Source organism: Megalobrama amblycephala, linkage group LG11 (genome assembly GCF_018812025.1).
Source record: "Megalobrama amblycephala isolate DHTTF-2021 linkage group LG11, ASM1881202v1, whole genome shotgun sequence".
Taxonomy (NCBI): domain Eukaryota; kingdom Metazoa; phylum Chordata; class Actinopteri; order Cypriniformes; family Xenocyprididae; genus Megalobrama; species Megalobrama amblycephala.
The window spans coordinates 21,407,678-21,429,576 of record NC_063054.1 but is presented as its reverse complement, the minus strand read 5'-3'; the positions used below and the strand labels follow the sequence as shown (position 1 = coordinate 21,429,576).

General features: G+C 37.2%; 1 protein-coding gene across 3 annotated transcripts in view; it reads left to right on the top strand.

The window, feature by feature from the left end:
- Nucleotides 1-21,490, top strand: part of fip1l1a (FIP1 like 1a (S. cerevisiae)) — a 40,853-nt gene extending 19,363 nt beyond the window's left edge. Inside the window, exons 11-16 of one of the 3 annotated variants that reach the window (XM_048206682.1) lie at nucleotides 2,852-2,903; nucleotides 3,012-3,083; nucleotides 10,330-10,391; nucleotides 11,689-11,881; nucleotides 19,862-20,008; nucleotides 20,983-21,490. In XM_048206682.1, coding sequence (XP_048062639.1) covers nucleotides 2,852-2,903; nucleotides 3,012-3,083; nucleotides 10,330-10,391; nucleotides 11,689-11,881; nucleotides 19,862-20,008; nucleotides 20,983-21,130 — 674 coding nt within the window. In that variant the 3' untranslated portion in view covers nucleotides 21,131-21,490. Of the gene's footprint in view, nucleotides 1-2,851; nucleotides 2,904-3,011; nucleotides 3,147-10,329; nucleotides 10,392-11,688; nucleotides 11,882-19,861; nucleotides 20,009-20,982 lie in introns of all 3 variants that reach the window. The other 2 variants (XM_048206681.1, XM_048206683.1) reach the window with 2 other exon arrangements.
- Nucleotides 21,491-21,899: the final 409 nt, after the last annotated feature.

The following is a 21,899-nucleotide window of genomic DNA, read 5'->3' as shown; positions in this document are numbered from 1 at the left end:
TTTTCGTTAAAAGGTCTAGCAGCTTAAAATAAAACTTCAGTAAAAGAAAACCAAAAAAGATGGAAAACAAGAAAAAAAGACAAGCACATACTTGTGAAGTACAAACCCGATTCCAAAAAAGTTGGGACACTGTACAAATTTTGAATAAAAAAGGAATGCAATAATTTACAAATCTCATGAACTTATATTTTATTCACAATAGAATATAGGTCACATATCAAATGTTGAAAGTGAGACTTTTTGAAATGTCATGCCAAATATTGGCTCATTTTGGATTTCATGAGAGCTACACATTCCAAAAAAGTTGGGACAGATAGAAATAAGAGGCCGGAAAAGTTAAATGTACATATAAGGAACAGCTGGAGGACCAATTTGCAACTTATTAGGTTAATTGTCAACATGATTGGGTATAAAAAGAGCCTCTCAGAGTGGCAGTGTCTCTCAGAAGTCAAGATGGGCAGAGGATCACCAATTCCCCCAATTGCGGCGAAAAATAGTAGAGCAATATCAGAAAGGAGTTTCTCAGAGAAAAATTGCAAAGAGTTTGCAGTTATCATCATCTACAGTGCATAATATCATCCAAAGATTCAGAGAATCTGGAACCATCTCTGTGCGTAAGGGTCAAGGCAAAAAAAAAAAAACACCATTTATTTTAAATAAAAATCTTTTGTAACATTAAAAATGTCTTTATTGTCACTTTTGATCAGTTTTATGCATCCTTGCTAAATAAAAGTACTAATTTATAAAAAAAAAAAAAATCTAACCAACCCCAAACTTTTCAATGGTAGAGTACATATATATTTATAAATAGACTTTTAAATAAATACATTTATAATTTAAATTAACATTAACCTAAATAAAGAAAATTGTTGTAAATACCTAAGGCATTAAATAATGTTAACAAATGTATTTGTTTATTATAAAGTGGGACCTACTGTATGAATGCTTGTTTCTGCCACTGAATAAAAAATAAAAAAGGTAATTGCGACTTTTTATCTAACAATTCTTTTTTTCTCACAATTGCGAGTTTACATCTTGCAATTCTAACTTTTTTCTCAAAATTGCGAGAAATAAACTTGCAACTTTATATCATGCAATTCTGACTTTATAACTCACAATTGCAAGTCTGACTTTTTTCCTTTTTCATTCTGAGAAAAAAAGTATTTTTTTCCTCAGAATTAGACTTCATAACTCGCAATTACAAGTTTATCAATTCTGTCGTTTGGGCCCGAGCACCGATGGTGTGAGAACCCTATTGGAATTGCTCAGTCAATTATTCTTCTTCTCCGAAATGAATCGCATTTTTGAGTGCCTAAACATGCTCGAAAACTCATGAAACTTTGCACACGTTTCAGAAATTCCCAGAAACACATTTAAATATGCCTTGAAGTACCAAACATGATAGAAACATCATACAAATCATGCAACACTTGGCTTAGCGCTAAAGTATCAGACTAGTAATCAGACTAGGTAAGCAAGCAAGAACAATAGCGAAAAATGGCAGATGGAGCAATAATAACTGACATGATCCATGATATCATGATATTTTTAGTGATATTTGTAAATTGTCTTTCTAAATGACACCTTAGACTTATATTACATCTTGTAAAAAAACGTTCGATGGCACCTTTAAAAGATAATTCTGACTTTTTTCTCGGAATAGTGAGATATAAACATCCTATTGTGAGTTATAAAGTCGGAATTGCGGATATAAACTCGAGAAATAAAGTCTAATTCTAAGGAAATTCTCAGAATTACAAGTTTATATCTCATAATTCTGACTTTCTCGCAATTCTGACGTTTTTCTTGATACAAAATCAGAATTGCGAGTTTATATCTCACAATTCTGACTTTATAATTCGCAATTGCTAGTAAAAAAAGTCTGAATTGTGAGATAAAAAGACGCATTTTTTTTTTTTATTCAGTGGCGGAAACAAGCTTCCATATCCATAGGTACCATACATTTGACAAATTAGTTCTGTTTTGTCCTTGTGCACAAAATACACATTGACAAACTCATATTGCATAGAAGCATGTACTAATGAGCACTAGCAGCAGATCTGTGAACTTACTGAACTATTTTGTAGCTTGCCACAGATCTCTGATATAAATTAGCATAGCATCCACAGGCAGACTGAAAATAAAGAGTAGTTTAGGGCATAGTTCACAAAGTACATACTTTTTCAAGGACTCTGAAGTTTCAAGGACAACACAGATGATTTGCGAGGCTCTGTGTGAGTGGATGCATGCGTTGGAGTGGACGCTGCGTTTCTGCCTCGTTCTGTGTTAACCAGAGCTGCATGATTTCTGTGTTCCTCAAATTACTGTTTTTCTTTCAGCCTTTTTCCAGTCATTTTTGTTGTTGTTGAAAACTGTCTTTTGGAGCTGGCTCCCATCAGGGGTCCGTGGAAAAACAAAAGGGGGATGGTGCCCAGATGTGCATGAATGTTTGTGAGTCTGTGGCTGAGTGTGATCAAAGCAGATAAGTGTGTCTCAGCCATGTGAGGGAGAATGTGTTTTTTGGGGTGCTGCGAAGGCCCATTTGTTTCACGCACGCATTTAAAGGGGGAGCGTCACGGTTTGCAAGGGCGGTAAAAGTTGCAGGCCACTGCGTTTGTAGAATTCTGTCTGGATGTGTCATAAACAGTGTTGATTCATTTGGTCAAGACATCTGGACATATGCACACACAGACACAAACATGCATTTGCTATAATAAATGAAATCATATTTTTTTCTTTTGAAGAAGTTTGTACTGCAACGTGCACTTATGATTTTAATATTTCTCTTTTTTATGCTCTGATTTCACCATATCATTATTCACAAAATGTCTGTTTATGCCTGCCGTTTCAGGTTTCCCATTACCTCCCGGTGCCCCTCCACCTGTGATGCCAACGTTAGATAGGTAAGCGTTTATTTTGATGTGGTGTTTTTTCCCCTGTAATTTTTGATTGTTAAGCATTATAGCAGGGTTTGTGTATGATATATGGATCATGTATGTATATGTGTCCAGGTTGATGTTGCATAGATACTGGAGAGAGAGACAGAGGAGATGTAGCAGACAGAGAATGCAAGAACATAGCAGGTCACTATACAGGCAAAAGAGGGAGAAAATGAGAGACAGAGAAAGAAAGAGAGAGACAAAGAGGTAGAGCTTGTGAAAAAGACTTAAAAATGTTGTCACCTGTTCACTAACCTTCAATAATCCAGTTTAACCAGCTGATATTCAGATGAAGTCATTGGTTGAGTGTCCATCCATTTTAAATTTATGAAGTGAAAATGTATAACATAAATTCAAAACGGAAACACCAAGATAAAAGAAAAATACCTATAAGTATAAACTAATACGCTTCACATTTGAAAAGAATAAATATTGTATGTGGTACAAACCATGGACATAAATTATGATGGAAATGCATGGGATAGAAATGTTGTTATTCACTTAAAAAAAGAAAAAAGAAAAAAAAAGAAGCTGTTTTGTATTTTCATATATTTTAAAATGTAATTTATTATGTATTTTCAGCATCATTACTCCAGTCTTCAGTGATCCTTCAGAAATCATTCTAATATGCTGATTTGCTGCTCAAGAAACATTTCTTCTTATTATCAATGTTGAAAAGAGTTGCGGTGCTTAATATTTTTGTGGAAACCATGATACATATTTTTTTCAAGATTCTTTGATGAATAGAAAGTTTAAATGTGCCGTAGAACGTCTTTTTAAAAGATGTAATATAAGTTTAAGATGTCCCCTGAATGTGTCTGTGAAGTTTCAGCTCAAAATACCCCATAGATTTTTTTTTATTAATTTTTTTAACTGCCATATATATATATATGCATCTATTCCTTGCGCGGCCCCTTTAAATCTCGTGCTCTCCGCCCCCGGAGCTCGCGCTTGCCTTAACCTTAACTTTAACGCTTGCCTTAACTTTAACCACATTTAACAGTACATTAGCAACATGCTAACGAAACATTTAGAGAGGCAATGTACAAATATCACTAAAAATATACTGATATCATAGATCATGTCAGTTATTATTGCTCCATCTGCCATTTTTTGCTATTGTTCTTGCTTGCTTACCTAGTCTGATGATTCAGCTGTGCACATCCAGACGTTAATACTGGCTGCCCTTGTCTAATGACTTGAACATGAGCTGGCATATGCAAATATTGGGGGCATACATATTAATGATCCCGACTGTTACGTAACAGTCGGTGTTATGTTGAGATTCGCTTGTTCTTCGGAGGTCTTTTAAACAAATGAGATTTACACAAGAAGGAGGAAACAATGGTGTTTGAGACTCACTGTATGTCATTTACATGTACTGAACTCTTGTTATTTAACTATGCCAAGATAAATTCAATTTTTAATCCTAGGGCACCTTTAAAAGAACAGCATTTATATTGATTATTTTTATTAAATTCTTTAAAAAAATCAATCTGTCCCCAAACTTTTGAATGGTAGTGTACATTTCGCAACTTGGATGGAATCATATAGTCATTTCTATTACCTGATTTCCATAGTTTATGAATTATATGCTAAAACAATCCAAACAGGACAGACAAGTAAATGCTGCTACTTGTGGGCACAATATTTTCTTCTAGCAGACTATTATGGTAAATTGTCATTACCAAAAGGAAGTATCACATAAAGAATAAAAAGATGCCCATGAAATTGAAACAAAAAAGTAAAGCAAGTTTAAAAGTTAGGGACTCATTCATTCAGTGTCCCTCATGACTGAGATGATTGACTCTTCCTAAAGCTGTGATTGGCAGCCTTCATGGAGTTTATGGGACAGTTAAACTAGGCTGCAACTACAAAAGCTTTTTTTTTCACTCTGTCAGAGTCCTTACTTCTGTCTCTGTTCCTGCCTGAAAGTATGTAGGGCAGCTCATCAAAGTTTCACCCCAGACTTAGAAGAAGAGAAATCAAGACAAAGGCACTAAACTCCCATCTGCTTCAGTTAATCCACTGTGACTGTCTTTCTTCCATACACACAGAATAACTTATTCGGTTTGATCCGGCTCTTTCAGCTCATCTCTATGCTTGGAAGCTATCAAACGTGTGTTTTAGGCGGTTAAGTGTGTCTCTGAGCGTGTGTGTTTGTGTTTGTGTGTGTATCTGTCTCTTTGTACATGTACTTATATGCCTCTCAGCTCTCTGACGCCATAACTTATCTCCTTAGGACTAAAATACGGTTAAAAAGCCGTCCCCGACCCAGTCAATTGCCAAATAAGGCAGAGAGAGACATAGACATAGTGGCCATGTTTGTGCCTCTGGACTCCTGTTTACAGGCATCCAGAACTCCCCATCCATCTATGCCTCATACTCTTCCTCCCTTTCTCCCTAAGACAAACAGCCAAGTCTCTGCCTCTCTATCTCCCCCCTCACTTACTTTATTTCTAGATTCACTCCCCTCACAGTTTGACAGGCATCATCATCTGCAGAACATTTGTGTGGTTCAGTGCCAATTGTTTTGAGGTTTCTGGGGAATCATGACATTTTCTAAACAACAGGAATATGTTATATATTTTTATAGTACATATACATATATTTTACTAGGTTTAGAAATGCTTCTATTTATAAATACTTTACAATGTCTCATTTGTTAGCATTAGTTAATGTATTAACTAACATAAACTAACAATGGGCAATACATTTGTCACAGTATTTATTCATCTTTGTTAATGTTAGTTAATAAAAAAACAGTTGTTCATTGTTAGTTCATGTTAGTTCACAGTGCATTGAAATTAACATTAAAGGTGCCCTAGATTCAAAATTTGAATTTACCTCCGCATAGTTGAATAACAAGAGTTCAGTACATGGAAAAGACATACGTTGAGTTTCAAACTCCATTGCTTTCTCTTTCTTATGTAAATCTCATTTGTTTAAAAGACTTTCGGAAAAAAACACGCGGATTCGCGGTTACGTAACAGTCGGGGTGTACGCCCCAATATTTGCATATGCCAGCCCATGTTCCCAACATTATGAAAGGCATTAGACAAGGGCAGCCAGTAACGTCTGGATCTGCACAGGTGAATCAACAGACTAGGTAAGCAAGAACAACAGCGAAAATGGCAGATGGAGCAATAATAACTGACATGATCCATGATATCATGATATTTTTAGTGATATTTGTAAACTGTCTTTCTAAGTGTTTTGTTAGCATGTTGCTAATGTACTGTTAAATGAGGTTAAAGTTACCATCGTTTCTTACTGAATTCACGGAGACAAGAGTCGTCGCTATTTTCATTTTTAAACACTTGCAGTCTGTATAATTCATAAACACAACTTCATTCTTTATAAATCTCTCCAACAGTGTAGCATTAGCCGTTAGCCACGGAGGACAGCCTCAAACTCATAGATAATCAAATATAAACATCAAAATAAATATTTTACTCACATAATTCGAAGCATGCATACAGTATGCATGACGAACATCTTGTAAAGATCCATTTGAGGGTTATATCAGCTGTGTGAACTTTGTAAATGTGCTGTAATATAATCGAGAGCTCGTGTGGCAGGGAGCACGTGAATTAAAGGGGCGGCGCGCTGAAAAAATCAGTGCATAGTTAATGATGCCCCAAAATAGGCAGTTAAAAAATTTAATTTAAAAAAATCTATGGGGTATTTTGAGCTGAAACTTCACAGACACATTCAGGGGACACCTTAGACTTTTATTACATCTTGTGAAAAAGCATTCTTGGGCACCTTTAAGATTAATAAATGCTGTAGAAGTATTGTTCATTCTTAGTTCATGATAACTAAATGAGTTAACTAATGAAACCTTATTGTAGTGTTACCAATACTTCTACAGTATATGTAACACATATGCTTGCCCTCTGTGTATTTTTTTTTTTAAATATATGCAAATTTTTTGAATATTATATATTATAATGTATATGATGTTGAAGTTGCCTGATGCCATTTGCAAAATTCCAGTTCTAAGCTTGATCAGTTTTTTTTTTTTTTTTTTTTAGTAATTTAAGTAATATCACTGTTAAGTGGCAGTTTAAGAAGCAGGATTTAAGACCAATTTTACAGACATCAAAATAAAATAAAAACAAATAGAAATGCACATTTTGTCACTGATAAGTGATATCTGTGCTTCTCCACTGTTGAAAGGCATTAGTGTGGGTTAAATGGATTTCTGCTTTGTTCACATCTTCGTCAAGCATCAGCGTGAGTCTTATATGGATTTGTGCTCTGTTCATGCCTTTGGCAAGCACGTAACTGCAAGTTTTATGAAAGCTCTGACTTCTCTCACTTGACTGTCATTTATGTCCTATAGAAAGAACCAAAATGGCAGCAGACTAAATGGATAAAGATAGCTGGGTGCCCCCACACATTTATTTTTGATATGCCATGTTATTATCCAGTGTTACCTGGTGCACATTTTTTGTTCTAAAATGTTTTGCAAGATCTTAAAATTGATGCGATTATTATATAAGTTGCTTTCATCAACAACTAAACTGCTTATGGATCCATTGTCCATTTTCATCTCATAATTATGATAATTTGACATCAACCCTGCATTATTAATCAAATGTCAAAAACATCAAATATACAAATAAGCGTTTTAGTTAAGATTTTTTGGATAGTAACAGTAGTACAAGAACCTATCTAAAATCTTGGGAAAGTTTTTTTTTTTTTTTTTTTTTTTTTTTCTTGATGTCATATACTCAGCTATAGAGGTTATTTAGTTAAATTTTCATTCTCTTTATTTCTACTTCTCTGTGCTAATTTTATCTGTATTCACCCTCTTCTGACCCAACTCCCTCCATTTTTTTTTTCCATTTCCTGATCCTTAAGTTTGCTTTTTTCATTCTTTTTTCTGTTGTTTAAAGAATGGTTCTTCTCACGTCTCAGTCTCTCTGCCAAGTCCAAACATCCTTGGAGGAGTTTCCGTTCATCCGAACCTTGCCAGCCAACAACTGTATAATTCATGAATCACTTCCTCTCCTACCATCACTCCAAAAAAACTCACTTTTCTTCTTTTCTCCCTTATTTTCTGTCCTCTCTGTCACATGCATGCTCGTTTTACACACATAAACATCACATGCTGGGAGTATATAGTAAATATAAAGGGTCCTTGTACAAAGCCCTGAGGGACACCCCTGAAATAAGCCACAAGGCTCTCTGGGAGATTATTTTAAAAGCACAGCACCTTTCCTTCTACTTTAAATGTATCATGCCTTGGCTCTCTAGTCATCAAAAAGAATTCACAGTCCATTTTTAGGAAGAGGCAATCATTTTATATTGAAGGCAGATTGCTTTCAGCCTTGGGTTTGATTAGATGTTTTGAGACTTGGCATCCACATCTAGTATAGTTTCATTACTTGTCAGCGATCCCTTATCACATATTGTGGAATATCAATAATAATTGTTTTAATAATCATTGATGAGCTTAGATAAACAATGAGGAGCAGCCTACTCCATGGGCAGCGTCTCTGTGCAGCCATTAGTGTGAGGCCATTAGGGTCAAATTCTGCAGTGATTAGCTGTCTTAATGAGCCAGGCGCTAATTAAAGCTTACCTCAGGGGTGAGATGAGACTGTAACTGCCAGATCTTCTAACATCAATTATCATAAATTCCTCCTCTCATCTCCTTTTGTCTGTTCTGATGTGTATAGACATGGAGCAACAATGAAAAACTCTAGCTGGCTGAATTGAAAAACATTCTTAAGCGAGAGAATAGACAAAGTGGGATACAGAAAGGGAGAAAGACAAAGAGAGAAAGAGAAACCAGAACAGCAGCATCTTTTCCAGAGATATTAATAGAACCTGTGTGTTCTTAACCAACACCTGACCACAAGGAGTCCTGCTGGATGCGATTTTTCTCTCTCTCTCTCTCTCACACACACACACACACACACACACACACACACATTCAACTTCTACTCCAGCAGAATGCCCCGGAAGCAGGGCGGGCAGCCAGGGTTTATGGCAATGGCTTGTTTGCCTGAGCTGTATCTGCTCACGTACTCGCACACAGTCACACACTGCTGGCACGTTACCGGGCGCATGCTGCATTTTGAGTTAATGCCAGTAACATCAAACAGTGAGGAAATTGAGCTCTGAAACAGAGGAAAGTCTTTTGATCATTGAGAAAAGTTCTGTCTAACCCTTTATTCTCTTATTTTTTGCCTATTTTGTTGGTTTGCTCTATTTATTCCTTTCTCTTTGTTGTTCGTTAAAAGCAATAGGGTCTTGTCTGCTCAGGGTGCTGTAAGAGTAAATTACTTTTTAATTAAATGTATTTTTTTATCTTTAACACTTCTTCGTTTTTGTTCATAAGGATCCTTTGGCAAAGTCAATCATATTGCATGTTATAGCATCTCTTTTTCCTGAAAGAGAAAGGTTAAAGGTCAAATTAGTGTTTATGTGCATCCATATGATTTTAAAGGGTTAGTTCACCCAAAAATGAAAAAAATATTGCAATTTATTACTCACCCTCATGTCGTTCTATACCTGTAAGACCTTCGTTAATTTTCGGTACACAAATATTTTAGATCAAATCCGATGGCTCATGAGGCCTCCATTGCCAGCAAGATACTTTCAGATGCCCAGAAAGCTACTAAAAACATATTTAAAACAGTTCATGTGACTACAGTGGTTCTGCCTTAATATTATAAAGTGACGAGAATATTTTTTGCACGGCAAAAAACAAAATAACGACTTTTCAACAATATCTATTGATGACCGAACACTGCTTCGAAGCTTTATGAATCTTTTGTTTCGAATCAGTGGTTCGGAGCGCCAAAGTCATGTGATTTCAGTAAACGAGGATTTGTTCCGTCATAAGTGTTTTGAAATTTCAATAGTTGACATGATTTTGGCAGTTTGATACGCGATCCGAACCACTGATTCGAAGCAAAAGATTCATAAAGCTTCGAAGCAGTGTTCGGTCATCAATAGATATTGTTGAAAAGTCATTATTTTGTTTTTTGGCACACAGAAAGTATTCTTGTCGCTTTATAATATTAAGGTTGAACCACTGTACTCACATGAACTGTCTTAAATATGTTTTTAGTAGCTTTCTGGGCATCTGAAAGTGTTAATTATCTTGCTGGCAATAGAGGCCTCACTGAGCCATTGGATTTCATCAAAAATATCTTAATTTGTGTTCCGAAGATGAACGAAGGTCTTAACGCGTGTAGAACAATATGAGGGTGAGTAATAAATGACATAATTTTTATTTTTTAGGTGAACTAAGCCTTTAAGAAAAATTATAAACTATTTTAAATATTTAAAATAAAACAAATTAGAAAAATGCAAAATAGTGGATTTTTGAGCCACACATTTGACACTAACGTTATCTTTCTCATCACAGTAGTGGACGTTTGGCAGGAGGCTATGATCGACGCTCAGCTCCACCTTACCCCTTTACTGCAGGTATGAATATTGAAAGTCTATGAAAGATATGCACTACACCTGCAATGAGTATATTTTGTTGAATGATTGTTCTAAAGAGCTTACCATCGTCTTTGGTTCTATGCCAGTTCTAACCTAATAATCATGATTTTTATATAGTAATGTGATTCAAAGGTTAGTTCCTGACAATAAATTTGGGATTTATGGGAAATGCTATTGGAACATTGTGAGTTTTCATTGGCTCCTGAATTATGTGTGTGTGTGTGGGAAAGGAAACCTTTTCATGTTTTTTGTGTATGTGTTTTAAGTCTGTGTTTGAGGAACATTTCCTTGTGGATTTTCCAAACGTCTTTTAGCGAATAGTGGGAAAATATTTAATTTGGAAAGTGCATTTGGACTGTCTTAATTGGAGCATCATACACCCTGGACAATCAAAAGAGCAAAAAGAAAAGTTTCTGCTCACACAAACAAAAGTCAGACTGCCACACACCAGCAGCCACAAACGTCATAGAGCTTTTTTTCTACATGTGAGGGCGTGTGGGGAGGGGGGAGGGGAGGGGGGTTGGTGGCGGCAACAGAGAGTAGAACTGCATACAAAGCGTTAACATACTCAACACCCTCGCATCATCGCCTCACACACACGTCCCGTACAACTGTGGAGGGATACGTTTCCAGCCACTGAGCATAGAAATGCACTGCAAGCATTTCCACTGCAGTCCAGCACACATCATTATTGCAGGCAGAGGTTAACAAGGACATACACGCACAGAAAAATGAGCATGTCAGAAAATCTGCTGTGGCCTTGTTAACCTCTGCATGTTGTAATAATTTGAGCATGCTCAAGAGACAAAGCAGTTATTGTCACTGTGAGCTTTCAGTGATTGTTGTATGTGTGTTTGTGTGTGAAAGAGAGACAGAGAGAGCGCATATAGCAAGCTGTTGTCCTGCCATCTGTCTCAAATGTGTTGTTTAAATATGCAGCAAAAATGTGCTGCATAAAACTGTTATATCTTTCCTTTAGGACAGATTTGAACAAGCTTTATTTTTTAGATTTTGTGATATTGTAATATGTCAACGCTTATGGTCATTCCAGATTAATCTCATTTTTTGTGATAAAACTTTGATGTTTAATGTCACTACTATTAATTATATTATACTAATAATTTAATATAGTAGCTATCAAATATTAACATTATCAATTAATAAAGTGATCTATTTTATTTATTATTATTATTATTATTATTATTATATTTAGTTGAATCAATAGATATTGATTTGTATCTGCTTCTTAAATATCTTCATGTTTCCTTTTTTCCAGGTGTGTACTCACCCGTAGTGGGCGTTGCTTCCTGGCCAGGTGTGATAGACAATGACAAGGCATGGGAAAACTACACCCGTCATAACAAAGAAAGGGTGAGAGAGAAAACCAGAGAAAGAGGGCACAAGACAGAGCGAGAGCGGGAGAGAGAGCGGTACCGAGAACACAGTCCCTCCTCCCAAGACCACAGAAGGTAAGACAGTCTGAATATAGCATGATTAAAGGTGATAGAGAGGATTTTTCCGTCGACTGAGAATCCAAAGACTGTTACTGAGTTTTTGAAATGAGTGCATGCGTAAGAACAACCCCCCTCCTTCACAGCTCATTTCAAAGGAACGCCTCCCAAAACTCGTGCACGAGTATTGGAACACGAGTGTTTACCACCGGCATTCGCTCGCTGTGTCGTGTTAGTGGATTCATTATGTTGGACTCACCGCAGGTAACTCATAATCTGCAGTTGTTATTCCTGTCTCCTGACAAAAACATTGCATGCAGCGCCTGTGGAGTGTGGAAAGTTACTGGAGAGCGCAGCTGCGGCCCGCGCCGTCTCTCACAAGGAACGTCACGGCAGTGATTGACAAGCCAGAGGGCCAACCGTTTACGCAATGATCGCGTAAACGATTGGCTGATGTTTTTAAGGCCCTACCTCGTGCACAGATGATGTATATTGATATTATTCCTTTCAGTGCACCTAATAAATAGTCTTTTATCAGTTAGTAAAGACAGTTTCAAGTAATATTGCAAAAATGTATAAAACAAAACATCCTCTTTAGCACCTTTAATTGGATATTTAATTGGAGCTGTTTTTAAGATCTGTGAGATTTCTTGACGAGTGCAGTTTTCTTTCATGTGTCAATGCATTTCTTATTGAAACAGAAGAATTACTTTTTGCTTGTTAGAGCAGGTGAGGTGATTTGGGGGAGGGTCATTCTCATTCTAGAGAGCATTTGATTGGATAAAAATCTGTGTAGTTGTAACGACTGGGAGACTCAGGCAGGGGATCCAAATGCAGCGTTTATTAAAGATAAGCGTCGTCGTACAAGCAGGGTAAACCAGGGGCAAACAGGAACAGCAGAGGGTAGACAGAATCGTAATCCAGGTACAGGCAGAGGTCAGAACGGGCAGATAACATTCACAGGTCGGTAAACAAAGCAAGGGTCAGAGGTAGGCAGCACAGGATCGTGAAACAGACAACAGGCAGGAACGGTAACACAGGACAGGCAGACAAGGAATAACGCTTAGAAATGACACAGTGGGTAATCAAGACTTCGCGATTAGATGGTGTGAGTGAGAGTCCTTTTATAGTCCAGGTAACAAGCTGCAGCTGGGTGTGGTGATTAGTGAGGAGTGTGTGCATGGCTGTATGTGGCGACAGGTGATTGGTGTGGAGTGAACATGTGACTGACAAGGAGAATTGTGGGAAGTGTAGTCCGGGGAGTGACAGGAACAGACGGTGATCATGACAGTAGTGCAGGATGAGTCATCATTATTTTTGGTTTGTTCTCCCAGAAGAGAAAGACTGTACATATTAGTTTTATTTTGTCAATGTTTAGCATACACTACCGTTCAAAAGTTTGGGGTCAGTAAGATTTTTTAATGTTTTAAAAGAAGTATCTTCTGCTCACCAAGCCTGCATTTATTTGATTAAAAATACAAACAAAAACAGTAATATTGTGAAATATTATTCCAATTTAAAACAGCTGTTTTCTATGTCAATAAACAGTAAAGTGTAATTTATTCCTGTGATCAAAGCTGAATTTTCAGCAACATTACTTCAGTCTTCAGTGTCACATGATCCTTCAGAAATCAATCTAATATGATGATTTGATGCTCAAGAAACATTCATTATTATTATCAATGTTGAAAACATTGTTGAACATCAGAATCAATCAGACATCTCTACTTCTTTCATGGACTTTTACAAAGCTATATTGTATAGATCCACAAGAAGTGAAATGGAGTCATATGGACCATTTTTATGATACTTTTATGGTGCTTCACATCCTTTTTGAAGCTTGGCAGCTTCATTCCCCATTCATTGTAATTTCTTGTAACAAAGCAACCAACACATTCCTCAGAATTATTGCTTTTATGCTCCACAGATGATAGAAAGTCATAGTCTGTGTTCAAAATCACCCCCTATACCCTAATTCACTATTCCCTACATTACTCCACTAATATAGTCCACTTGAAGTAGCAAATGAAAAGGAATGAGTGAATTTGGACTCTGAGAGTGCTGGAAGGGCTGCCACTTTTGCATAGTTTGTGCTTTCCATTTAATAATCATTTAAAACTTAGCAAACTGGCAGCTTCAGTAGTAATGAAAAGATTTATCTTGAACTCTGTCTCTGCATTAATTAAACAATTTAATAATCAATTGAAAATGAATTTATACCTGTATGATATTACGCTGTAGCCAATAGTGGTTTGGAAAATAGATGGATGGATGATTCAGCTACAGATGCCATCTTCATGTCAGACACAGGAATTAATTTGGTGCGCGACTCTCACAGTGCATTATTGGTATTTTCTAGGCATTAAATGTACATCGGTTGTACACTCCTTAATGAGGTGCATTAATGGGTGGTGCATTAGTGCACTTGATAAGGTCCGCAATGGTTTCGGACACCACTACAAATGGCTATCCCCTCAAATAGTGCCCTTTTTTAAGGATATGGTGGGTGATTTCGGAGTTTGAAAAGAATTTATTTTTCGGTGATCCATATTTTGTTCTCTTTGACCTCACAAACATTTCTGCACTGAGTCTGTGCTGTGGTGGCAGTATATTCAGTGTGAGGTCACATGAGGAGAGAGCTAAGATTAAAACAGGGCAGTAGAACAGCTGGAAAGCACACCGGTCTGTCACACTTATGAAGGCAACATCCTCTCTCTCTTTTAGATAATCTTTCTCTTTCTCTCACTTCCAGCTTTTTTCAGGTGCACACATAGAAAAACTGCACTCTTCTTTACCTTATGTTGGTGATTTAGGCTTTTTTTCCTGCTCAAAATATCATATTTGCTTTTTAAAGTGTTTCTGTGTGTAATCGAGACATACAGAAAGAACATGAGTGACCATAGGCCCTATCATACACCCGGCACAATGTGACACCAGGCGCGAATCAAGTGTTTTTTGCTAGTTTCAGCCCGACGCAGTTTTCATTTTCACGTCCAGTGCCCACGTTGTTTAAATAGCAAATGAAATCGTGCCCATCTCTTCGCCCATGGGCGTGCTGGTCTGAAAACATGTTGTGTTCAGGTGCATTGTTGGCGTGTTGCTATTTTGTGGCAACTGAAAACAACTGCGCAGTATTTATTTAGTTTTGTTATTTAAAGTGCGTAATAGTAATATGCGCCTATACGATGCATTTATCAGAATTACCTATTTGCAGTAATGATGAATGAAACTAATTATTTGACCAGTCGTGGAAAAACACACATGTAATTAAACTGACTTGTCAGGTTGAGGGTGTCTATATTCCGCCATGTAAATAGCAATCCACCATGGTGCAAGCGCACCTGGCTTTTAAAGGGAATGGCAGATGACACTCTGATTGGTTTATTGCACGTTACGGCCAAAACACACCCATGACTCATTAAGAGACTAGGTACAACCCATTTGGACCATTTTCCGTCGTTAAACTAACAAAAATGGATTCGGACCATGCGCTTAGATCGTTAAAATAGGGCCTCAAATGTCTGAATGGGTATATCCTCTCTAGTGCCTTAAGGGTTGCTTTTTAATCAAAAAGTATGACAACGTGCTAAATAAAATGACTGCCAAATCTCAACATGAGTCCTCTGACTCACTGCTGGGCCTATGCGAGGACACACACACACTTTTGGCCTTGTACCACATAAACTAGGACTGAAACTGTCACACGCAGCCGACCACGCCAAGGCTTTGAGGGTATGTTAGCGGCTTAGCGCCTGTGCCATTTCTCTGAGAGAGCAGAGAACCTACTGACTAACATATTCATTCAGCTCTCAGATCCTCTCTCTGATATCTATGGCCTTCTCCATCACTGTTTTACACAACATCCACTCAGAAACTGCAAAATCAATCTCTGTCTGCCACATGCTGAGTGAACGACAACACTCTGTTCACCATATACAACCTCTCTCGCTTTAGCACATGCAGAGAGAAATTAACATCCATCACATGCTAAGATCCTGTTTACGACTGGAATTTAATATCTATTTTGAGGGATTCGATCATGAGCTGTAAATACTGGTGTTAATGGGGTCCAAAACATTTTTTGCTCCAATCACTAGTTGCATTCAGAGATACTCAGAAACACATTTGACATATTTCATTCCAGTGTAAACACTCTTTCATGTTGTGTCCTGGACAGCAGTGACTTTAAACTTTTGACAATGAGTCAGGATTCTTTGATGAATAGAAAGTTCAAAATAACAGCATTTATTTGAAATAGAAATCTTTTGTAACGTTATAACTGCCTTTACTGTCAATTTTGATCAATTTAATGTGTCCTTGCCTAAGGTGCCCTAGAATCAATTTACCTTGGCATAGTTGAATAACAAGAGTTCAGTACATGGAAATGACATACAGTGAGTCTCAAACACCATTGTTTCCTCCTCCTTGTGTAAATCTCATTTGTTTAAAAGACCTCCGAAGAACAGGCGAATCTCAACATAACACCGACTGTTACGTAACAGTCGGGATCATTAATATGTATGACCCCAATATTTGCATATGCCAGCCCATGTTCAAGGCATTACATAAGGGCAGCCAGTATTAACGTCTGGATCTGTGCACAGCTGAATCATCAGACTAGGTAAGCAAGCAAGAACAATAGCGAAAAATGGCAGATGGAGCAATAATAACTGACATGATCCATGATATCATAATATTTTTAGTGATATTTGTGAATTGTCTTTCTAAATGTTTCGTTAGCATGTTGCTAATGTAGGGAGCGCGCAATTTAAAGGGGCCACAGCCTGAATCACTGCATATTTAATGATGCCCCTAAATAGGCAGTTAAAAAAAAATAATAAAAAAAAATCAATGGGGTATTTTGAGCTGAAACTTTACAGACACATTCAGGGGACACCTTAGACTTATATTACATCTTGTAAAAACTGGTTCTAGGGCACCTTTAAACATAATTCATTTGTCTTGCCTGATCACTCATGATCAGATCATCCAAGATGAATGTTACCAAGTGTAAACAGGGCTGAACTCAAAGGCAAAATTAGCACACAGACAATCTGCTACACAAAGTTTTTCCTTCTTTTCTCACTTTGCCCTTTCTCTCGCTCACTCTCTCTCTCTCTCTTAATCTGGCTGGTAATGCTCTTAGCAACTGGTTGGACATTTGGTGAACACTTGTCCCCTAGATATGATCTCATTCCTGTGGCTTAGAGAGAGGACTGGCCTGTCCTCAGTCCAGCTGGCACGACACCTACACACACTCACGCGCACGCACACAGAGACACCCACATCATGTCTTACTCATTGTGCCTTTATACATTTATAAGTCCCAGAGGGCCATGTATATTGTTCTAATCCGTTTTAATAGCATGAAGAAAAATTTGCAACAGCATGCGACATACCGATGACAGATCATGTTGGGATTTGAGCAATGGTTGCTAACAATAACATAGAGATCATTTGATTAGCAATGAGAAATGCACAGAGAGGAAACATATGTGTTACTTAAAGGGATAGTTCACTCAAAATGTTTTGAAGAAGCAGAATTTTCTTTTTTGTGTGAACTGCGCCTTTAAAGGGTTAGTTCACCCAAAAATGAAAATTCTGTCATTAATTACTCACCCTCATGTCATTCCAAACCCTGTCATTCTCTTCCCTGTCATTCTCCTATGCTGTTTACGTTGTATAGACAGTGCAGGCTTCCAAGTTTTACGTCAGAATGCTGACTCGGTATTGGTCGTACCGAACCCGGAAGCCTGCACTGTCTATACAACATAAACAGCGTAGGAGAATGACAGGGAAAAAAGTATTCTCATCGCTTCATATCATTAAGGTTGAACTGCTGTAGTCACGTTGACTATTTTAACAATGTCTTTACTACTTTTCTGGACCTTGAATGTGGTAATTACATTTCTTTCTATGGGGCATTAAAAAAAAACCTGTCGGATTTCAACAAAAAATGTCTTAATTGACCCTTCGCAAAGACCCACCCCCCTTAGTTACTGTTGCTTTGTCCGACAAGCCATGGCGCTGTCACGCCACACAGAGTGAAAAATCCATTGCGGAGCAAAGAGGACACTGACAACACGTCGACAGACAAAACAGAGGGTTACTTATGATATTAAACAAAGTCCCAGCTTTCAAACTGTGTAATTTTTTAAGAAATTCAAACAATAAAAAACATTTTGTGGCCCTTTAATGTGTCGTGACAGATTGCTGTAGCGCCTCAGCTCAAGCGGCTTGTGAACCGATCATCTCTTCCTACTAGTTAGCATAAAATAAACATGAATGAACATGAGAAGGATTGTTGGTTCAAATGCGGAAAGACATCAGTACACACCATTTTTCAAGTTTAAGTCCACCGAGTTTAATCTTCTAACTCCTGACTGCTTTGTCGAACAAAATGACAGATTCAGCGTTATGATTGGTTAGATCGCTTGTCAGTCAAATTCCGGCAAAGTGTCAGTTTGTGTTCCCAAGATGAATTAAGGTGTTACGGGTTTGGATCAACATGAGGGTGAGTAATTAATGACAGAAATTTCAGTTTTGGGTAATCTAACCCTTTAAGTGAAACAAAAACATTTAGCTTTCTGGAGCAATCGCACACACACACACATACATACACACGCCACAAGTGCCTCACACTGACCACTGCCACCACAAACTCTTTTGTCCCCTGTCATCTAATTAGTGTTTCCAAGTCTAATCTATAGCACAGCACCTGAGGGCCGGAGGTTTTAGCTGACTGCTAATTACAGATGGAGGATCAGGTTATTGAGTTTGTCTCTTTCCTCTGTCTCTCTTTTTCTGTGTAAATGTGCACAGAAAGAGAGATCGTGGTAAATGTGCACTTAGAGGCTTTCATTAGGATACATCATAATGGCTGCAAGTTAAAGGGTTAGTTCACCCAAAAATGAAAATAATGTCATTTATTACTCACCCTCATGCCGTTACACCGTAAGACCTTCGTTAATCTTCTGAACACAAATTAAGATATTTTTGTTGAAATCCGATGGCTCAGTGAGGCCTCCATAGCCAGCAATGACATTTCCTCTCTCAAGATCCATTAATGTACTAAAACATATTTAAATCGGTTCATGTGAGTACATTGGTTCAATATTAATATTATAAAGCAACGAGAATATTTTTGGTGCGCCAAAAAAACAAAATAACAACTTATATAGCGATGGCCGATTTCGAAACAATGCTTCAGGAAGCTTCGGAAGCGTTATAAATCAGTGTATCGAATCATGATTCGGATCACGTGTCAAACCGCCAAACTGCTGAAATCATGTGACTTTGGTGCTCCAAACCGCTGATTCGACACGCTGATTCATAATATTAATATTGAACCACTGTATTCACATGAACTGATTTAAATATGTTTTTAGTACATTAATGAATCTTGAGAGAGGAAATGTCATTGCTCCCTATGCAGGCCTCATGGAGCCATCGGATTTAAAAAAAAAAAAAAAAAAATCTTAATTTGCGTTCCGAAGATTAACAAAGGTCTTACGGGTGTGGAACGGCATGAGAGTGTAATAAATGTAATAAATGACACCATTTTTGGATGAACTAACCCTTTAAACCATTTTATTGTGCAAAGAAAGTTGCTAAAATCAAGCACAGTAGTTGGCAAGAGCGAGCAACTCCAGTAATCCAAGATGGTGCATGAAACAGAAGTAATATTGATTATAAATAGACAATTTCATAGTATTAATAAAAATGGTTCCGTCTAATTAAAATTATATTACTCAGTTTAATGCTTTTTAAAGTATCACACCATTAGCTTAGCAAAATGCTAAAGTCAAACTCTGTTGATAACAGTTTTCATGTTGAGCATTCCAAATGCTCACTTATTAGGTTCCTTGACAGTTAATAGGCAGCTACCTAGGTAGGTAGTGAGTAAGTGAAGCATCTTGCTAGGTTTTTAGTACAGATCTGATGTGCTGTGTTAATTTTCCTCAATACTAACGAGTGTGCTTGAATATATGTGTGCAGTGAGGAGGAGCGTGTATCTCGACACAGGGATCACAGTCATTATGGGACCGAGAGGTACAGAGAAAGCTCGGGAAGAGAAGGAGCGAGGGACAGACATCGAGAAAGAAGACACAGAGACAGAAATGAACAACACAGATCCTCACGCAGGTAACGCACAAATTCACCAGTAAAAGACAAAATATACACCAAAGGTGACTAAAATGTTGTTTACCCCTGATATTTCAGATGTGGGAGCAGAAAAAAGTCCATGCAGTCCCTTTTTTTTATCTGTTATCTAACATTTGATATATATTTCATAACATAATCCTATCTAGTTATGTGTATAATTCCTCTACGGACACCATAGTGACCTGTGACTGTCATCTGTATTCACTGTCTCGCAGTCAAATATTGCTGAAGTGTTTTTCGTGGATAAACAAACTAGATCAGCTCTGAAAACACTGATTGTTAAGAAATCATTCCCACCAACATGAAGCAATGGTTAGATCAAAATCTGCTGTGACAGTAGACAGTAAAGAGCGGTAAAATTTGACAAAGGAATTGGAAAATTATTCAAAATGTATTCTAACCAAGCATTTCTGTATAATGACATCTTGTGCGTTATTTATAGCTATTTCTATATTTGATTTTGATCTTACAGCCATAATTCAGCTAATACCATTTTATTTTATGCTAGGATAAGCTGTTTGGAAAATTGATTTTTTTTCTTATTCTTTATTATTTTCATTTCATTTTATTTATATGCTCTCATAAAGGTAAAAAAATGCCCCTGAAAATTGATTTCATGGTGCAAATATTGACCCTTAATTTTAAAAATAAAGTTCATTTCTTACATTGGCAGCACACATATATATACTAACCCTACAGTGCATACAAAGCCTGAGAGGGTCGAATAATTACACTTATGTACAAATTTACACACAAAACACCACTACAAATACATGTACAGTATATTCACATGTCTTTACAGCCCCACATCAGTCACATCATGCAGAATAACACAAACACGCACACAAACACAAAAGGCCTACAAAGGTGATATTCATTAGAGGGGGCAAACCATCTTATATAACCATTATATATATAGATCATGTGACCTTCTTCTCTCTCCCTCTCATTAGTGGCAGCAGTAGGAGGCGTCATGATAGTGATGACGCAGATAGCCACAGGAGACACAGGCACAAACGCTCCAGACACAACCGAGAAAGCCTTGAGCCCAGCGAGGAGTGCAGTGCGGACCAGGAGAACCAGTCAGAGGCCACAGAATGACTCTCTGGCCAGCTGGTGAGCCCGTTTGTTGACCAATGGGAGGTCTTTAGTGAAAGATCATTAGTTTCGTCACCAGTCAAAGCCTGAGTGAGGAACTGTGAATAGATTTTGATTAATCATTTGCCAAACACTCGATAAGCCAATTTATGTTACAGTTTTAGCAGTTTAACATTTAATTTCTTGAAAATGTCATCTATAAAAAAGTAAAAAGTGGTCCAAAGGGTACATTAGTTTTAATTTACAGTTTTATTTATTCATTATTTAAAATGACTTATTGTTTTGATAATACAAAATGGTATTTTTGTTGTGCCAAATGTTAATTTTGTTGAAGCAAAATCATTATAAACATGATCAAGAAAATGTAAATGTGTGTGAACCATGATTTTAGTATGGAGAATGGCAGCAGATGTACTGACCTTCATTAAAGGTCAGTTAGCACATTCACATTTATACTACCGTTCAAAAGTTTAGGGTCAATACGATTTTTTTTTTTTTTCATTAAAAAATTAATGCTTAAAGGGTTAGTTCACCCCAAAATGAGAATTCTGTCATTAATTACTCACCTTCATGTCGTTCCACACCGTAAGACCTTCATTTGGTACACAAATTAAGATTTTGTAAAATCTGATGGCTCAGTGAGGCCTACTTTTCCAGCAAGATAATTAACACTTTCAGATGCCCAGAAAGCTACTAAAGACATATTAAAAACAGTTCATGTGACTACAGTGGTTCAACCTTGATGTTATGAAGCAAAAAGAATACTTTTTGT